The sequence below is a fragment of the Pan troglodytes genome, chromosome 11 (assembly GCF_028858775.2).
Source record: "Pan troglodytes isolate AG18354 chromosome 11, NHGRI_mPanTro3-v2.0_pri, whole genome shotgun sequence".
NCBI lineage: Eukaryota > Metazoa > Chordata > Mammalia > Primates > Hominidae > Pan > Pan troglodytes.
In genome coordinates this window covers 60,659,053-60,680,665 of record NC_072409.2, presented here as the reverse complement: position 1 = coordinate 60,680,665, position 21,613 = coordinate 60,659,053, and the positions used below count along the sequence as shown (strand labels likewise).

Here is a 21,613-nt window from a genome sequence, read left to right as displayed (position 1 = left end):
ACATGTACAAAGACACATATTACACTGGAATCATCATTTCTAAATTTCAAAGCCTGCTACACAGCTCTGCAGGAGACACTTTGTCAACAAAAGCAAAGGATGGACTAGCACAGATGAAATGTATGTGGTTCTCAGCAATACAGGAAATGTATGTATAGGTCAGAGAGACAGAGAGCTAAAATGATTGTTGTCTTACCTGAAGATGAGCAGCTTCCCAATTGTATTGTAATGTCATCCAGGGCTACAAGCCCACAGTCCCAGAAACTTTTGCATAGGCTCATGAAAACCACCTGAAATTCGTAAAAATGAAGCTATGAATTCTGTTAACTGAAAACTGGAAACTCCTAATAACCTGGGATTCACTTAGCACAGCAGGCGAGCATAGGCAAACTACAAGCAGCTCTTCAGCGTCCGTATGAACAACAGAACACAGTGGCAAGAAGAATGGTTACCATCTGCATAAAACCCTGGAATTACTTTTATTATTATTGTTAATTTTTGAGATGGAGTCTCGCTCTGTCGCCAAGGCTGGAGTGTAGTGGTACAATCTTGGCTCACTGCAACCTCTGCCTACTGGGTTCAAGTGATTCTCCTGCCTCAGCCTCCTGAGTAGCTGGGATTACGGACACCCGTCACCATGCCCAGATAATTTTTGTATTTTTAGTAGAGACGGGGTTTCACCATGTTGGCCAGGCTGGTCTCAAACTCCTGACCTCAGGTGATCTGCCTGCCTTGGCCTCCCAAAGTGCTGGGATTACAGTTGTGAGCCACCACACCTGGCCTAGAATTACTTAATATATTTGAGCAGAATATAACGATATATTGTGCATACTAATGCTGAAATTAGTGGCATTTCGTAAAGAATTGACAGGAAGAGTGAGGAAAGCAAGAAGTTAACTGCGTGACAGAGAAAAGCCTGTCAGGTTTTAAACATTTTCCCCAGATAATCCACAAAGTACATATAGACTTGATGGTTTTCTGAGCATTTTTCAAACATTTCCAGTACAAACACTATTGATTTTTTGGAAATGACTTTCTGGCAACATGCTTCATTCACATTGTGAACAAAGTCCTGGTGATTTGCCATCTGGAGGCTTATGTTCCATTTCCAAAGACAAAGATCTATGTTCCCAGTTGGTGTCACTAATAAAAGCCCTAAATGCAGTTATTTTATCAGTCCAAACATTTTTATTGTTGTCTGTGAAGGAAAAACAAATCCATACCATAAATTATTAAATCTACTGTTCCAGAGAAAGACAGAAAAGTCTTGGATTTCTTTCCATCAGGCAAATTTTAAAGGCTACTTTTCATATATAGGATGAGCTAAGAGACCTTTTAAAAACATTTGTATTAGATTTTCACTGTACTTGCAGATTACAAAGCTGCTTTGAATGTATCACAATGTTTACGTAGCACAAGCTCATTTAGTCCATGTTCATTGAATCCCTCAATTACAAATCTAATTCAAACAGACAAAGGATGATATAACAGAAGTTGAAACCCAACTTACAAATAATGAGAACACTTGATTTTTTTAGGCTCTAGTTTAAAATGTTATGTCTTAAATTTATTGTTTTATCAGTAGGGTTCTTTTCCTTTTTGATGATCAGAGTCATTAGAACATAGAATTTATTTAAAAAGAAATGTAAAGATCATGTGACAGCTTACCAGTATGCAAAATATAAAATGTCTTAATCCAAGACCTTCTGGATAATTACTAATTGTAAGATGTGTGAAGGTTTACTTGCACTGTATTCATATTGCTTTCAATTATAAAAAGGATAGTTTGGACTTGTCACAATGTATAACTATGTATATATATAAAGAACAAAACAAAACAGGGTGGATTTTTTTTTCTCGTTTACTTCTGTTAATTTTCTCATGTTTATAGATTCTAGAGATGATCTGAACATGTAAAATATTTTACTTACAGAGTTTACTACTGGGAACTTATTCCCTGTTTGTAAAGCAAAGGTCTGTGTCATCAGCCCTGAATGCGGTTATATTTTAGCAGTAACTTTTTTTGTTATATGGGAAGGAATATTAATCCATCTCATAATTTACTGAATTAATTGTGGTGCAGACAGAAGAGTCTTGGCTTTATTTTATGGGGTGTGGGGGGTAGCTTTAAAGTCTATTTTTCACAAGTATACTAAAAAAGTACCTTTTCAAAATGAATATGTGGTAGTGAAATGGTTCACCATCTAAATCATTACCTACATAAAACTCAAACATTTGGCATGGTAATAAATTCCAATGAAGAGAAATATTAACATGCTTTCATATGTTTACTATAGCATTGTTTTATAGTGACCATAAAACCATACAAGCAAGTAAGCAAGCAAACACCCAGAATTTTAAAAATAGAGGAAATAAATGAACTACGGCACAATTATCTAAGAAACTGGCCATTGTCAGATTTGATAACTTGGGCATATTATTTCGTAGTACAGAAATATATTCCTCTCATAATGTTAAGTGAAAAAACTAAATAAAATAAGACAAAATAATATCTAGTTCATCTAAAAATAATAGAAAAAGACTGGAAAATTTACCAAATTTACAACAATTATGTTAGACTCATAAAATTATGGGCATTAAACAGAATTTCCCCCTTCTTTCTATATTTATATGTGTGTGTGTGTATATATGTGTATGTATATGTGTGTGTGTGTGTGTGTGTGTGTGTGTGTGTATATATATATATATTTCTGTTTTTTTTTTTTTTTTTTTGAGATGGGAGTTTTGCTCTTGTCACCCAGGCTAGAGTGCAATGATGCGATCTCAGCTCACTGCATCCTCCACCTCCTGGATTCAAGCAATTCTCCTGCCTCAGCCTCCCGAGTAACTGGGATTACAGGCATGTGCCACCACGCCTGGCTAATTTTTGTATTTTTAGCAGAGATGCGGTTTCGCCATGTTGGCCAGGCTGGTCTCGAACACCTGACCTCAGGTGATATCCACCCGCTTGGCCTCCCAAAGTGTTAGGATTACAGGCATGAGCCACCGCACCCAGGCTTTATATTTATATTTGACACAAGAAAAAGGAATCAGGATATTTACAATTAAGATGTGGAATAATCAGTCATTATTATTTCCTAGATGATCTTGTCTATTATGATAGCCACTAGGTACATGTGTCTATTAAAATTAAATTAAAAATTCATGTATTCAGTCACACGAGCCACATTCGAAGATGCTCAGTGGCCACATGCAGCTCATGGTTAACTGAATTGGACACAGCAGGTATGCAGCATTTCCTCATTACAGAAAGTTCTATTGGATAGACTTCCCTGGCTCCTTTTGGATATTCCAAATACTTCGTGAATTGCCACAGTGGGTTGAATGAAATGTTAAACATGTTTTGGACAATAGCAGACGTCTAAGTTGTTCTACCTTAGCGCTTTTTCCACACTTAAAACATTAGCCAGACCATGTGTTGTTCTGTCTGATAAAAGATCCCTAAGGTTAGTCAGCTACTGACTAGGTTCAAATGATGGCCTTAATCCCCAAATTTGCTTGGCAGTTGTCTGTCAGTATTTTAACACAAAAAAGAAGCACAACCAGATCAGCCTGTTTGATCTAACACACTGGATTTTCTGCCTGGCTATTAGTAATGCTGATCATGTCAGCGCTTATTTTGGGGCTGCCATTTTACATTTTGTATGCTCCTTGAGGTGGAGAGGTTATTTTAGGGTAGTTGGTGACTGGACAAGCGGATGAGTGGGCCTGGTTGAGGCAGGACAAAGAATAAGTCAAACATCTTGTCCTGTTCTTAAGGACTTACCCTCTGGGTCCAGTTAAGAACATAACAAGAAGGGAATTAGTCATAGTCTAAATTCTTGAGGGGATTAACCTCTTATTTATAGATCTTTCTTAAAAGCAGTGTTTATTTCATTGTAGGCAGTATTTCGAAGCAAGTGGAACCTCTCTACGACTAGAAAAAATCTTAGCTTAAATGTATATTAATATCTATTTAAGAGGGTACCATACCCTCTTAAATATTAAATATTATATTAAATATTGAATTAAATATTAATTATATTAATTACAGGCTCACATCTATAATCCCAGCACTTTGGGAGGCTGAGACAGTAGGATCACTTGAGGCCAGGAGTTCAAGATCAACCTGGGCAGCATAGAGAGGTTCCATCTCTACAAAAGAATTTTAAAAATTAGCTGTGTGCGCTTGTAGTCCAGGTACTTGAAAGGCTGAGGCGGGAAGCTCTCTTGAACCCAGGAGTTGGAGGCTGCAGTGAGCCATGATCACGCCACTGTACTCCAGCCTGGATGACAGAGTGAGACCCTGTCTCTCAAAAACAATTAATTAAAAAAAAGAGGGGGAAAGAAGATGAGGGGCCAAGTAAAGTGATATCCCTTAGAAAGGTATTCCTGATTTTATGCAAATCTCTTAAAAGTTAGGGACAAATTAAATTTATGTAAATCAATGTCTCCATGTACTCAAGATCCCAGTCCTTAGGTTCTGATAATACTTCAAAATGTTTGTCCTGATGGAGAATATTCATAGCCGAGGAAATCTGCCTAGACTGGAAACACAAACAGGCAATGAAAGGAGAGCTGTAAAAACGTATTTGCAAAGAAATAATTTTAAATACAGTCAAGGAGGGATCAACAATATTACTTAACTTACTCTCTACTATACTAAAAATACATAGTATACATGCTTTTTAAAATCCACAACAGAGTATTGCTACCTCAGCACTACTGACGTTTTGGGCCAGATAATTCTTTGTTATGGAGGACTGCCCTGTGCATTGTAGGATGTTTAGCAGCAACTGTAACCTCTACTCATTAGATGCCAGCATCACTGCCAAGTCGTGACAATCAAAAACTTCTTCAGACATTGCCAAATGTCCACTGGGGGAAAATCTCCCTGAGAACCACTGGTAAAGAGTAGTAGAAAACTGCTGTGTGCATTATAAAACCTCACTTAACTAAATTCCTGTTATGTGCAGTCCTTGTGCTAGGCACTTTCAGAGCTGGATTTTTTTTTTTTTTTTTTTTTTTTTTTTTTTTTTTTTTTTTTTTTTTTGAGACAGAGTCTCACTCTGTGCCCAGGCTGGAGTACAGTGGTGTGATCTTGGCTCACTGCAACCTCAGCCTCCTGGGCTCAAGTGATCCCCCTGCTTCAGCCTCCCAAATAGTTGGAACTACAGGCGTGCACCACCACACCCGGCTAATTTTTGTATTTTTTGTAGAGACAGGGTTTCACCTTGTTGCCCAGGCTGGTCTCGAACTCCTGGACTCAAGTGATCTGCCTGCCTCAGCCTCCCAGAGTGCTGAGATTACAGGATAAGTCACTGTGACCAGATCTGTTACCTGATTTTTGGATTCACAGTCGATTTCAACCTATTTATTCTCTCCACTCAGAACAAGACTGTTCTAAAAATGGACTAGATTTAGTTTTCTCTTCCTCTACACATCACCAGGTGATTGTTCTAACAAGCGATGAAATATGGGCCAGGCACAGTGGCTCACGCCTATAATCCCAGCACTTTGGGAGGCCAAGGCAGGCGCATCACTTGAGTCAGGAGTTCAAAACCAGCCTGGCCAACATTGCGAAACCTTGTCTCTACATAAATACAAAAATTAGCTGGGCATGGTGGCTCACGCCTGTAGTCCCAGCTAATCAGGAGGCTGAGGCAGGAGAGTCACTTGAACCCAGGAGGCAAAGGTTGCAGTGAGGCAAGATGGTGCCACTTCACTCCAGCCTTCGTGACAGAGCAAGACTCTGTCTAAAAAAAAAAAAAAAAAAGAAAGAAAGAAATATCCAGAAGCCCTGGAAACAAAAGGTAAAGGAGCAGAAATGCAAGGCAGATGGACGAATACCCAAACTGAATAATCATCCCCTGGATTATCAAGGATTTATTGTTCCAATTTCCTGCTTTAGAAAACTGTAATTATTAAAGGGCAATAGAATCTCCTCTTTATTTTCATCTTTCTCCCTTTCAAAAAAACAATGATCTGCTCTCTAGAAACAACATAATGACAGGCAGCAGAACCTAAAAGGTCACTGAGCAAATGCTCCTCATAGTATATAATTTTAAGTCTCTTCTAAAGTTTTTTTTTTTTTTTGAGGGGGGTGGTTGATTAGGAGGAGGTCTGTGTGGAAACCCACCTACAAGGTTGTGTTAGTCCAAGGGGTCAGACTGCCCCTAGGCCTGTCAAAGTTCATAAAAGTTCCTGGTTAAAGTACCCACGAGTCCAGGTGCCATGGCTCATGCCTGTTCCCAACACTTTGGGAGGCCAAGGCAGGCAGATTGCAGCCAGTTCGAGACCAGCCTGAGCAACATGGCAAAACCCCCTCTCTACTAAAAGTATAAAAAATTAGCTGGGCACGGTGGCGTACACCTGTAGTTCCAGTTACTCAGGAGGTTGAGGTGGAAGGATCACCTCGGCCCGGGAGGTTGAGGCTGCAGTGAACTGTGATCACATCACTGCACTCCAGCCTGGGTGACAGAGTGAGATCCTGTCTTAAAAAAACAAAACAAAACAAAAGTACCCAGGAAAGAAAAAGTAGAGAATCAGGTATGTCAGGAATTCATGTTCTCAAACCAAATCAAGATAGGTTTTAAAATAATCAGGGTTATTGCTTTTCACTTTATAGGATGTTATAGTTTAACAACTACCAAATATAATGAATAGAATTTTGCCAGGAAATGGAGGAAATAAATTTTGTTGGGTGCTGTGAAGTCAAATCAAATCAAATCTTTGTTATATAGTTCAAAAGGACTGTTTGTGTTAAAGAACTAAACACTGGCTGTATTAAATATTTTTTCACTGCCTTTTAGAGTAGATTCCATGACCTGCTTGATAGACATGGTAGACTAGGTTGTTGGGTTAATCCACCAACTACTTTACCAATTGAATGGCCCCATTTAGGCCTGTAATTAGCATGTAAATGATAGCTTCCAGAAATTGCCTTCTATATTTGGATAGAAACATTTCAGTCCTGTGCCAACAATATCATAACTTACCCATTTTCACAAAATGAACCTAGTTAAGTTCTTATTATAAGTGGTAGACCTCAACAATTTCCCAGATGGTTTGATTTTGAGTTAAATTTAACTTTTCTTCTGATGAGGTTAAAATCTTTTGAAATCATTTGCACAGATAAATTTGGTTATGACAACTACAGAGTTGGTGGCATAATTATTCACAAAATTACTATAATCCAGTCAGTGAAATTCCAGAGCCCTTCATTAAGATGCTATTGACACATCTGTAAGATATACTATACGACGTAATTGCGTTCATTTAACTGTTTGACAATAAGTTGTAATAGAGTTTTTAAAATTTTTCAATATTGAGATACTTGGCAAAATGGATGAAATTATTACAAATCCCTGAAGGCAGACTAAGTGAAGCTTTATCTAGAAAAGTAAGTGTGAGGCTTTAGCATTCTTAGAACCTAGCACTGTTTTGAGAAATAGCTGCAAAACTGCAAAAGCATGCCTGCTGCAGATACTATATTTGGTCTTCATCTCCCACAAAAGGCAGAATGACCATGTGTTTTTAAATAAGTTTTTAGCTGACCAATACTTTTTTTCTTAAAGGACCCATCTGGTTAGTTTTTTCTTTTTTAAAAGACCCATCTGATTTAATTCAACTTTTGGCTCTTAGAAGCGACAGAGATCAAGCAGCTTCCAGCTTTTCTCAGTGTGAAAGTCTTTCTGCTCCCAGGAGCCTTCAGGTCTGGGCTAGGGACCACACTGTGATAGAATACAGGCCTGTAGCTGAACTTTTTCATTGCTATTTGGATGGTAAACATCCAAATCTCTCAACTCAAAGATTTCAGAAATCTGCTTTATTTTCTGATCTTTAGGCCACTGTAAGGGGAGGGGAGGTTCCAGAAGGGACCACAGAATCAGCTATTTTTTAGAATGAAGAACAGGTCCAGAGAGCCTGTGATAGCAGCTCACACAACAGCCAGTTGCAGACTCGGGTATGAAACATTACACCCCTTCCTGATCCCTGATAGAATGTATTTCATTATACAGCCCCCTCATTTTCCCTATTTTGCTTTAGGTATCTTAAAATACGATTCTGAGAGACATGATGCAACTCCCCAGTTAATAGCATGGGACCAAACATTTCTTTGACTTGTGTTTACAACAAGCTTCCTGTCATTTTGCCTTACGTTTGTTGATGGAGTATTTTGGTAACTCAGCACAGGAACCTGACTCTTACATAGATTGTGGCTGATTTTCAGAACTGGCTAATGTCGAACCAGCCATAGTATCTCCTCCTTTCCACAGCAGCTCTTCCCTCACCTCAGCCACGTCCTTCTCGCCCTTAGCCGAAGACATCACTGCCCTGCTCTGCACTGAAAATGTAGGCCCCCCAAAAAGAATGCTCACAGCTTCTCCGACATCCACATCTACACCCTTATCTTCACTTGCACCCATTTTCACTTTTCCCCCTTGTTTTGAGAGCAAAGTGTGTCTGATTACAAAGTTCATGTTCTTTTCATGGTGGGACAGAGAAGACTAATCCTACACAATTAATGTTGAAGATGCAAGTGGAAAATAAATGAGAAAAACCTCTGAAAAAAATGAACATTAGACAAAGCTAAGATGACATCATTTTTAATGTTTTAGTCTCTAATTCCCCACCCTAATAATGAAGACATTATTATATTTAATTACCCCATAAAGCTTTCATTATCACTGAAGGAAAATAGGTGCAAATGCCTTCCTGATTTTTACATGTACTCCTCAAGAGGGCAGGTGACCATCTGGTGACTTCTGTTTTTTATTCTTTTTTTTTTCTGGAGACAGGGTCTCCCTCTGTTGCCCAGGCTAGAGTGCAGTAGCGCAATCACGGCTCACTGCAACCTCTCCCTCCTGGATTCGAGGGATTCTCGTATCTCAGCCTCCTGAGTAGCTGGGATTACAAGCATGCGCCACCATGCCTTGCGAATTTTTTTACTTTTAGTAGAGACAGGGTCTTACCATGTTGGCCAGGCTGGTCTTGATCTCCTGGCCTCAAGTCATCTGTCTGCCTCACCCTCCCAAAGTGCTGGGATTACAGGTGTGAGTCACTGTGCCCAGCCAGTCTGGTGATTTCTAATAGGCCTCCGGGCTGCCTGTGATTTTGTGTAAAAAAAATCAGTGCTGGGCTAAAAATACAATGTGGTTTCTCTCTGGCCCACCTCCCATAGGGAGTTCTTCTGGTCAAACACTGCCCTGACAAATGTAATGTAATAAAATGTAAAGACCAATTTAATTGTCATGTCCAAGAATAGGCATTATAATTGGAGTCATTGTTGTGGCTCACTTGGAGTTACAAAAAGGTCAGTCCTGCCAGAAGATAGATTTATAGAATGCAATCCACAAACAGCAAAAAGGAAGAATCTAGGTCCTCCTCTTGCCTCTCAAGGGCTCACTCTGCTCTAGATGAACCCCTCCTGGGCCTGAAGAAGACAGCAAGCACTTTTAGCAATCCTCTGCTAGTAAGAATGCTGACTTTGCCCTACCCACCTCTGAGACATAGAGGCAATTAGCCTGATTTTCATTGATTCCCAAGCCAAAGTGTAGATCCATGAAGTGAAGAAGAGCTGCAGTTTAAAGCTTACATAACTCTTACCCCTTTTTAACCTATGCCACACTTATTTAACCAACCCCTAATAACAGACAATATGGTAGTTTCCACTCTCTCAGTATTATAAATATTACTGGAATGAATGATTACAGCTAAATCTTTGTGCATAACCATGATTATTTCCTTATGATAAATCCCTAGATGTAGAATTGTTATGTAGTAAAGTATGCATGTTTGAGCGCTTCCTTTTTTATTCATGTAATTAAATTGTTATTAAAACATTGTGCCAATTTACCCTCATATAAGAGCACATGATAATCCTTATTTCCTTGCATCCTCACCTTTCCAGGGTAATGTTATACGTGTGTGTGTGTGTGTGTGTGTGTGTATTATGCATGCACACATATATGTTTACATATATACATATACAGTCATGCACTGCATAATGACATTCCAGTCAATGATGGACTGCATGTACAATGGTAGTTCCATAAGATTATACTACCATATTTTTACTGTACTTCTGTCTCTTTAGATATGTTTAGATACAAAAATACTTACCATTGTGTTGTAACTGTTGCCATTATTTAATACAATAACATGCTGTGTAGGTTTAAAGCCCAGGATCTATAGGCTATACCATACAGTCTAGGTGTGTAGTAGGCTATACCATCTAGGTTTGTATAAATATTCTATGATGTCCTCACAAGGACAAAATTGCCTAACAAACACATTTCTTGGAATGTATCCTTATCATTAAGTGATACATGACTGTATATACATATATAAGTACATTTGAATGTATTTATTCAATTATCAATTAAAAATTTTTTCACTTTAGAAAACGTTAATATGTATACATATGTATAGTACATATATTGAAAAATAAATCTTTCACTTAGACCAGAAAACATTTATATGTATATATGTACATATTATATATATTTAAAAATAAATATTTCACTTTAGACCCAAATATGTGTATATATATATATATATATATATATATATATAAATGGGTATATATATTTATACATGCATCTAAAGTGAAAGATTTATGTTTTAATTCATAAATTGAACAATACAAACAGTGTACAGTATAAATACAGCAATTAATATAAACATCATACTCCAGGGTATTATGTTTTTAAAATATTTTGATAGACAAATGTATTATTTCATTACTTTTAAGATTTCTTTGGCTGGGTGTGTTGGCTAACACTTGTAAAGCACTTTGGGAGGTCATACATGGGTGGATCGCTTGAGCCCAGGGGTTTGAGACAAGCTGGGTAATAGTGAGACCCCATTTCTACAAAAAATGCAAAACTTAGCTGTACATGATGGTGCACACCTGTAGTTCCAGCTACTTGGGAGGCTGAGGTGGGAGGATCACCTGACCTTGCAGAGGTCAAGGTTACAGTGAGCTATGATCACACCACTGGACTCCAGCCTGGGTGACAGAGTAAGACCCTGTCTAAAAACATAATGTCTTTGATTATAATGAGGTTGGGTGTATTTGTGCATTTATTTTCTGGTTATATTTCTTTTTTTCTGATTTGCCTGTATATATCCTATCCACTTTCCTATTGCTTAGTTTACCTTTGGCTTATTGATTTATTAGATTTATATATTTATTTTAAATGTATTAAGACTTTGTTGCATATGTTGCAACCTTTTTTTCCCCCTCTGACTTGACATTTGCCTTTCAGATTTGTTTATGTGGCATTCCTCATTTGAATAAAGCAGAACCAAATGTCTTGGTTTGAAGATTGAGATGAAATGGGAGGGCCACAAATAGTAATTTATCTTTGAGCATCGTATAGATACACATGTAACCTGATACTAAACAAAAGTAAATGCTCATGGACTGTCAGTGATGTGGTGGGATATGCCAGAGGGAAGTGATTTGTGGACTCACTGGAGAGAGACTTCTACTAGAAGTAAGTACTAAACAGATAGTGCAGCAAATATCCAGAGAAAGACATACAAGAGGAGGAGGGAAAGGTAGGCATATCTATGCAAAAGGAAATAAGGTATGTTTCCTCTGGTGAAATTAGAGAGTCTTTATTAATGTGTGAATTGTCAATTTCTAATTGCATGAGTTGAGCTTATAGCTCTAGAGGCCAGCAAATACTTATTTGGTCTATGAGCTCAGAAAACCAGAGGATCCCCAGAGAATCTCAATGCGAGCATCAAAAAATAATGTGGCATCACCTAGAATTTGGGAAAATATTTCTTTAAAATGCAATGATTGTAAGGCTGTGAAATATTCACAAGATAGAAGTTTGGAAGTGGGGAAGGGAAGTGGTATTTTCAGGTTCATAAACAAACTTTGGAATAAATGTTTGCCTAATTAAGCTTATTAGTAAAACTATAGGGAAAGAATGCCTGGTCTGTCTTTTCGGATGTCTCCATATTGCTGGGAGAACAAATTGCTGATCCAACAATGTTCCATGAAATTACTCAGAAAAGTCATGAAAGAATGGACTGACATAAACACTATGTTCGTGTAAAGTATGTGTCAGCAACTACCAGTTGTGCTAATCTATCTTCCCAGCAATTTTCTCATAAGTTGGCATGAAACACAGAAGGTCTCAACAAATAACTGAAAGGAAATGAAATAGAAGGAAAACAAGAGTATCTCAGCCTGCCTTACTCATATTTAAAGCAATGTAGAATTCGTGAACTCACAAATGATGCTGAGTTTAGCTTGAAAAACTCAAGAGTAGGTTCCTTTTCCATACTTAGCTCCTTATTCTTTGACATGAAAACTTATTCCACTTGACAGTATAATTTTCCTTGTTCTGTGTACAAAGCCACCTTAATCTGCTCTATAATGTGTTGATTATCTTGTCAGTAATTAATGACCTTTCTATTTCTACTTTGCTCTCAGCTGCTCTGCTTTAATAATGCTGGGACATTAATATCCTGAAGCAGTTCTCTTCCAGTGTTCCCAGACATCATGAAATGTGATAGGAAATTCACCTCCTCTCATGTATCTTGTCTACACATTGGTTTTCTGCTTCCTTAATCTCTTTATAGCAGGGTGTCTGGCTGTTAGATAGCCAACTATTTATAAATCTCTACAGAAACTTTCTAGACTTGCTCTTCTATTTGAGTGAACTTCTAGAGCTGCCTTTAAAATTTCAGAACCCTAGGTATTTTACATGTAGTCATATTGTCATTCTGTAAGGGCATAGTTAAAAAGATTTTAAAAGTGGAAATTTGAATCAAAGACTTAAATTTCAACTTTTTTTTTCCTAAAAGGGAAAGATTTTTGTAAGAGAAAATGAAGGAGTAGAGAAAACTACCAACAAGAACCATGTTGCACAATGTTAAAACACAGTTTCTGCTATTAAGATGCCAAAAATATAACAGGAGGTAGAAGAGACCTAGAAGTCATTTTAAAACATGTCCTTGTTTCATAGAAAGGTGACATGACATTCTGATTTACATAGTAAATGCTAGAGTCAGGGCAACTCTTTATATTCCTGAACTAGAGCTCCTTCATTACACAAATACCATTCCAACAAGTAAAACCCAAGTCAACGACTTATAAAAGATTCAAAGAGGAAGAGGCATTTGAGGTAGACATTGAGAGAAGCATAGGACTTTCCTGGGTATGTATAATGATTTCTGCAACAAGATCAATGAGATATACTTTGCTGTTGATAAACGCTGAGGGAGCATTGGAGGAGGAAGGCAGAGGGCAGAAGACAAGGATTTGAGGAATGAGAAGCCACACTGGAGTGAAGACAATAATTGAAGATACGTCTTTCCAGAAGTTTGGAGGCTGAAGGAATGGGAGGGATTGGCAACTTAAATGGGTACTGAGATGAAAGGAAGGTTTATTGTTCATTGGTGTTGAATGCAGGAGACTAACATATATTGGCAGTATGCAAAGGACTAATGGAGATTGAAGATTTACGAGAGAGGGAATAATTTATGAAATAAGTTCCCAGAGGAGGCAGGAAGGTGAGATCAAATGCCTAGATGGGCAGGTTGGTTTTGACGAAGAGCAAGGATAATACTTTCTTTGTCAGATTGATCAGGAGATGAAGAGAGGCAGGTGAAGATTCAGAGAGGAACAGAACTGAAGGAGCTTGTGTTGGATGCCTTTATCCTTTGGGAGATGAACCCATGAGATCACATCCTAAGAATGAGGCAGGGAGGGTCAAGTTGGAAATTTGCGAGTGAAAATAGACCTGAATATCTGGGATGGGGGATGAGGAAAAGTCAACAAGAGATGAGATGCATAAAAGGCTTTCCCAGCAGAATGGAGGGGACAGTGGAGATTAGATTATTAGATTATTTTCTCCAGCTGTGCTGAGAAGACTGGGGTAAAGATGAAAGCTACCCTGGGTTTCCAGGCATTAGGAGGACCAAGGTGGAGAAGCCAGGAAGACCTGCAGGTGGGGAGGGTATGACGTGGAAGCAACCGCATCACTGACCATGATCGCAGAATGGAGGCTGGATAAGCTGTGTTGTGGGGCAGGGAAAGGATTGGGATTTGCATGGGGGCTGGTAAAACTTGATTTAGGTTCTTGGGAATAGGAAAAGGCACAGTTTAAGAATGGGAAGCTGTTTCAAAGGGAAGAATCACAGTTCTTGGTTTTAGTAAATACCATCATAAAAAGTTCCAAAACAGGCCAAGCACGGTGGCTCACGCCTGTAATCCCAGCACTTTGGGAGGCTGAGGTGGGAGGAGAGCTTGAGGCCAGGAGTTCATACCAGCCTGAGCTACTTAGTGAGACCCTGTCTTTGCAAAAAATGAAAAATAAATTAGCTGGCTCTGCACCCCAGCTACTTGGGAAGCTGAGGTGGGAGGACTGCTTGAGCCCAGGAGGTGGAGACTGCAGTGAACCATGATCGTGCCACTGCATTCCAACCTGGGCAACAGAGACCCTGTCTAAAAAAAAAAAAAAAAATTGTTCCAAATCGGACTCAGCATACCATAAATGTCTTAATATTCACTCTAGCCAGGTATTCCTGGTTTTAAGTATTGACACTAAAATTCCTTGTGGGACAAATTGCTCAGGTGCTATGCTATAAGGGATTATAGTTTATCTTAGCCAAAGGCAGAAACATTTAATCTTCCTTTTTCCTTTGATGGAATTATGTTCTTCCTTACCATCAACACCTATTCATTGATAGTATAGTTTTCTGTCTTAACTATTTAGTGGGTTACTAACAGGAGAACCCACTCTGTTCCAGAAATTGCCTTGATGTTAGGAATTAAAAAAACAAAACAAAACAAAAAACATGGAGCCGTATTCTCCAGAAGCTTACATCTGATTTAACGAGACAGGTAAGTACAATTTCAACATAATGCATTAAGTGCTATGAGAGTAGTATGATGGTGATAGGTGCTATACAAGACAAGGGTTCTAGGTTAATTGCTTTGAGAAAATTGCCACCCTTTAACAAGGTTAAACTGGATTCTTTAATGTCGACCTTACTGAGAGTTTCTAATATGTCACTGTGCTTTGTGAATCTTCATGTGTGTGGAGTAGAGATCCAGTCTGCCAAGTTCTGCAAACTCATCTGACAACAGAACTCTTTTTCAATGGAATATCTCAAGGCATTTGTGCTCCATGAGACATAAGATGAGAAGGGCTGACACAAGATTCTCACCTAGTGAAAAAAAAATATGTATTTATATTTTTAAAAACTGGTTGGATGGGGGCTTTCTCCCAAATACATAAATGACTTTGAAGTTTTTTTTTTCAGTCCTATGACAGAGTAAAGATACAGACTTAAAAGGATTTACCATGAAGATTTTAATGACTGCTGGGCTGATTATTAAGCCTGATCCCAGTGAAATGGAATGCCTTTAGTCATTTTCATTTATGGACTGTTTAACGATTTTTCTCCAAAAGAAATATTTAATGAACTCAATATCGAGTTCCTCCCAGTGCTTCTAATTAACAGACCACTGAACGATCTTTGTTAAAGGAAAGGCTAGCTTCAGGCCAGAAGGCGTTGCAGGATCTAATATGTATGCTACCATGGGTGACCAAGCATAAAGATAAACTAAGGATTTGAATATATAAGGGCTAATGTTTGTGTCCATTGTTATGGAATTTCTGACACTCACTCTCTAGTCTTTCCTAATATTTGGCCTTTAGGAAAAGTGTTTTGGACTGAATTGTTCTCTCTCCTCATTATCCTCCTTAATGTGTGAAAGTCTCAATGTAACTGTTGATTACCTGCTCTCTATTTCATAAAGAGGAAAAACAGATCCAGAGGACCATTTCATGATTCATCCTTTTTCAAAACGTTTCTTAAAACATTAAATAAAGTTTTATTATTGTAAACTGTTTATAATTGTATAAAAGCAGCCATTTCTTTAAGAAAGTATCATCTTATTAAAATAAAGGTTTAATTCTGACCTGATTTTTAGTTTAAAGAACTTCAGAGCAAAAATCAGGTGTAGAATTATCCACGTATTAAAGAGATGTTGTCTATAAAACCTTATGGGGATCAGGACTAAGAAAAAAACATTCATTAGTCTTTTTCTCTCTGCTCAGCTAAATTTAATAAATGATATGTGTGGGTACTATGCTAATAACTTTATATGCTAAGAACTTTATATGATGCATTGCCTTTGAGCTTTACCAGATACTATGGATATATGGCTATACTCCTGGTATACCCATTTTACACATGAAAGAAAAGGAAGGCTCAGGAAGGTTACATAACTAGCTCAAACTATAATGCCATTAGTGCCAGCAATGGCACTATGTCTTATGCATTATGCTACATTTTCCTCTAACCCACAGCTTTCCTTTGTCTACATTAAAGCACCCTGAAATTTGACCCCTCCTAGGAGCCAAAGTTATTTCTAAACTAGAACACCAGAAGGTTAAAAATAAAGTCCAAATTTTTTTCAGGAATCCTGAGAGTTAGGGCTGGACCTGATCCTACACTTTTGATGTTAGCCAGGCGAGGGCTGGGAGGCTTTTTACACTAGGCTTAGTGTAAAAAGCATCAATTCTGGAGTCAAAAAGACCTGGATCTGCTTCTCAGTTCAGCCACTTAATAGCTGTGTAATGTTGAACAATGTCCTTAATTTTCTGCCTGAGCATTCCTCATCTGTTAAATGGCGCTGGACTGCTTTCCTTCCTAGGGAGCTGTGGCATCAAATGAAGTGCTGGAGAGTGTTCAACAACAGCCTAGCCTCTGTTGTTGGAGGCTGTGATAATATCACACAGAATCTGTCCATAAGGCTACTTTGCTAGAATGGTCTGAGGGAAACTCTTAGCATTGCTTCATCCCTATAGTTTCTGCCAAAGATTAAACTACCCAGGGAAGACAGCAAGGGGTTATTAATAAGCAGCCCATTGTCCTTAAAACAGGTTGGATAACTACAAATAGGAGAAAGCAAGGTAAAGCAACATCCAGAGTGGGAGGCCATCAGAAAGGCACAGGGGAGGCAGAAGGCAGGCATCAGGAGTGAGGGAAATAACTGGAGAGAAGCTGAAAGGCTGGACTTCTTTACAGTTCTGTGCGGGCCGCTGCTCACTCACCTCAGCTCTGGTCACATGTGACAACTCACTGAGAGGTGGAAATAATGTTCATGAAGGCACGTATTGTCTTTGAGTTGGGCCCTCAAGAATCATACCTGACATGCTTTAGAAATGGGTTCAGAGGTCACAAAGCATAGGCAGGTGACACATGTGTGCCAGGCTCTCAGTTTAGGCGTTCATTTCTACTAGATCATCTGGGGGACCTTAAGCTAGACTGCATTCTAAAATGTCAAGGACACTGAAAAGAAATACTTTACTTCCCTCACAGGAGTACTGTGAGAATTAAATAACAAAAGGTGCCTACACCCCAAGGCAGGCTTGAAGAGCCTCATTTTCTCCAGGTGCACAAGAACAGGCCTTCCCTAAGATTGGAGAGAGACCTTGACCACCCAGATACCCTGCACTAAAAGGCAGGCTTCAAAGTTGACTAGACCATGATTCAGACCCCAGCTCTGCCACTTCCCAACCCTAGAAAGTCCACCCATTCATTCTTTTATTCATTCATTGACCACATAGGTACCAAACAAAATTTATTGAACAGAATTTTACTGATGACCTACTTTGTACCAGGGCACAGTGCTAGATGCTGTGGATACAGAGATGAACAAGACCGACAAGGTCCCTGTCCTCATGAAGGCTATATTTTCACAGGAAAAGAGATGGACAATAAACAAGTAACAAATAAACAAATGAGATCATTTCAGATTTGGATGTTATACACAAAATAAACTGGGCAAACTAATGGGGAGTAATCTGGGTATGAGGAAAGTGGTTATAAACTGGGCGGCAGTCAGGAATGTTCCTTTCTGAGAGGAAGCACTTGACCTGGGACAAAAGCATGGGAGCCAGCTTGATATGGGAATGGCTAGGGCAGGAGGCACCCCCTGTGCAGAGCACTGGCCCTGGGCTAGGAAAGGCCTTGGGACTCAAGGAACAGAGAGAAGGCCCACTAACTATGTGAACTGTGGGACTCTATGAATGTGGCAGAATGAAGGCAGATGAAGCCAGCAAAGTGGGCAGTGATCCAACTGTGCAGGACCTCAAAAACCACAGTATGGGATGAAGCTTTATTCTGAAGGCCATAGAACAGTTTCACGCAGGGGAGGTCCAAGATTTGATTCCCGTTTCAAAGAAATGATTCTGGCTGCTGCGTCTCTCTCTCTCTCTCTCTCTCTCTCTGGAGTATAGAGAGAGTAAGATGGAAGAGAAGATCCAGCTACGAAGATATTGAAGTCATTTAAGTAAGAAATGATGGTGGCTTAGACTAGGGTGGTGGCTGGAGAGAGAGAAGTAGACATGTTTGAGATGAATTTTAGGGGTGTCACTGAAGGGTTTCGTCTGGAATTTAGGGAAAAGTGGCAAGGAAACAGGAAGAATCAAACTATTTAAATTTCCTGAAACTTCAGTTTCTTCACCTAAATTTGGTGTTACTGTAGCGTATTAAGGACTGAACAGAGAGCATGTGCTGCCCAGCACAAAGTAGGTACTTGATAAACAGCCAGCTTGTGCCTTGTTCTGACCCAGGTTGAATTCTGAACCTTCTAGAAGTTCCAGCAAGTTCATTTCAGGACTCAGTCATTAGAAATTCCAACTAATACAAAATGTATGCTAAGCTCAATAGGCTCAGAAAAATCTGTTAAACTGTCATCAGTTTGGAAGTAAAGTCAATACTGAGTTATTAAACCACCCACAACAGCCAATATGAAGCTTCCAGACAGACTGTGACACCTGACAAGTGTTGGCCGTATGCTTATTTGGGTGCTCTGTGACTTAAAACTCCTTTCTCAATGGCAAGAATTTTGGAGAAACGTGTACTCTCTGTGGACAGAAACCACATGTGGAAAACAGTAGCGTAGGTTTGGGTGTCATAGCTCTGGAAAACTCTTGATCTCTGAAGCCTTGACAGGGGTTCCTGCTTACAGGGTACACATGAGGACTACTGATCTGACTCCAGCTTTCTGAGTCACTCACAATGAAAAAGCTACCTAGGGGCAGGAAGACCATTCATCTAACTCTGTTGCTGCCCAGCTGTATGGTCACAGGAACATCTCCCAGCACTTCAGGGTGGGGGACCTGGGCAGGGACACTACACAGACATATCCTTGCACAGGCCTTTGGCTACCACAAAATCTGCTGGGCTACCATGCCTGGTTTCGGTGCAGCTCAGCTGCATATGAGCCTGAAACACACGGTCTTTCTTATTGCTCTCTTCTTTTTTGCTTTTATTGTGGTTATTCAGAGCAATAGTTCTCTATGTTGGATGCTACAATACCCTGGTGCACTTTATAAAATACTGATTCCCAGGCCCCACACCAAAAGATTCTGACCTAATCAGTATAGTAGATGCACCGCCCAACTGATCCTTCAGGAATGAAGGGCTTAGTCTCCCAGTTGCTGAAAGTGTAGCCAGTGGACAGCACTCGGCTTGTTAATAATCTGTGGAAAGTTGCTCGGCATTTCAAGGCAATACCCTCTTCCTGAGGTAGCCAGCATCCAATGACCAATCAATATGGGACTATAAAGACAACATTGCTCTGAAACAGGACAACTCTGAAAGGCCACACCAGTTTCAGAGCTCCCTGTAGGTCAGCTGAGGCCTTCCTTGAGAATGCACTGCAGCCCGACAGCTTCCCCTGCCTGATCCTGCTTCCTTTCCTTCCTTTCCTTCAGTGGTGATCCCATAAACTTCCTGCAAGTAAGTCTCCATCTCAGGGTCTGCTTTCCTTGGTTTGAGGTAACACTTGGACATCAGCATTATAAAGCTCCATAGGTGATTTCTTTTTTTTTTTTTTTTTGAGATGGGGTCTTGCTCTGTCACCCAGGCTGGAGTGCAAATCTTGGCTCACTGAAACCTCCATCCACCTCCTGGGTTCAAGCAATTCTCCTGCCTCAGCCTCCAGAGTAGCTGGGACTATAGGCTTGCACCACCATGCCTGGCTAATTAAAAAAAAAAAAAAATTTTTTTTTTTTTTGAGATGGAGTCTTGCTCTGTTGCCTAGGCTGGAGTGCAGTGGCGCAATCTCGACTCACTGCAAGATCCACCTCCCGGGTTCACGCCATTCTCCTGACTCAGCCTCCTGAGTAGCTGGGACTACAGGTGCCTGCCACCACGCCCGGCTAATTTTTTGTATTTTTAGTAGAGACGGGGTTTCACCATGTTAGCCAGGATGGTCTCGATCTCCTGACCTCATGATCCGCCCGCCTCGGCCTCCCAAAGTGCTGGGATTACAAGCGTGAGCCACCGCGCCTGGCTTTTAAAATATTTTTAAGTAGAGACGGGCTTTTACCATGTTGGCTAGGCTGGTCTCCAACTCCTGACCTCAGATGATATGCCTGTCTCGGCCTCCCAAAGTGCTGGGATTACAGTTGTGAGCCACCATGCCTGGCCCTCCCTAGGTGATTTTAATAAGGGTGAATAACCCCTGCTCAAAAGTCAGAATGTGGCAATCAGTCAACAGACAATTATTGAGCATCAACTGAGTGCCAAGTATATTGCTAGGTTTTTGGTCCCAGATGGAAAATTAAGAGAGAAATTAAGAAAACTGACTCTGATTGCAAAGCTAGTAAGTGGCAGACTTGGGGTTTAAAACTAGAGAGATTGCTGTGTCTGTTCTCCTAGTCACTATGTTATGCTGTCTCCAAGATGATGGAGGGGAAGCATAGGATGCCAGGGAACCCTAACCTGGCCATGCTGGATAGAAGTGGAAAGTGGGGTCAGAGAAGGATTCTCTGAGGAAGTGATGTTTAAGCTGAGATCTAAATAAGAAGAGTGTAGGCAGAGGCAACAGGGAATGCAATAATCTAAGGTAGGAGAGAGCAGAGTGTGTCCCAGGAACTGATTGCTCAGTGTGATTAGAATGGAAAATGCAAGACGTAAACCTGGGGAGGTGGCTGATGCTAGAGCATGCCTTTTCTCTAAAAGCAATAGGAAGCCAAAGGGTCCCTGCAGAGGAGGGTTGCAGCATGATAACTCTACTGCTGGACAGAGACAGATTGCAGGGGAGCAAGAATGAATGGCAGGTGAGGATGGTTTTTAATTTCAATTGTCAGATTCAATTTAAAGACCAATGGTTCTCATCCAAGGATAGGATGACACCTCTAGGGCCATTTGGAAATGTGTGGAAATAATTTTGGTTGTTGCAATAATCACAGATGCTAAACATCCAGTAAGGTGAGAAATGTTCTCACTGCAAAGGCACAACTGTCCTCTTCAAAATGCCAAGGGGGCCCTCATAGGGAAATCATGCAATAAGCAAACACAGAAGGCTTAACTGTAGGAATATAAATGTTCTATGCCATAACAATGTGAAAGTTCAGTAATTGTATATCTGGGAGAATTTGGGAAGTCAAGGGGGTTAGAGAGGTGAAGGGAAATGCGGGGTCGGGGGAGATTTATTCATTTTAACATGGTGGGGTGTCAAGAGACACTGTCTAAAGTTTATGGATCCAAAAATAAATGGTTTAGTGTACTAAAGTTGTAAAGGGAACCAAGAAAAATGTTCAAAATAAAAACAAAACTA

At 39.8% G+C, this 21,613-nt stretch overlaps 1 protein-coding gene across 7 annotated transcripts in view; it reads right to left on the bottom strand.

Moving 5' to 3' along the window:
• Positions 1-21,613, bottom strand: part of MAMDC2 (MAM domain containing 2) — a 175,575-nt gene that overhangs the window by 50,262 nt on the left and 103,700 nt on the right. For all 7 annotated transcript variants that reach the window (XM_520065.6, XM_016960941.4, XM_016960939.3 and 4 more), the window contains exon 10: positions 197-290. In XM_520065.6, the coding sequence (XP_520065.2) occupies positions 197-290 (94 nt within the window). The remainder of the gene's footprint in view (positions 1-196; positions 291-21,613) is intronic.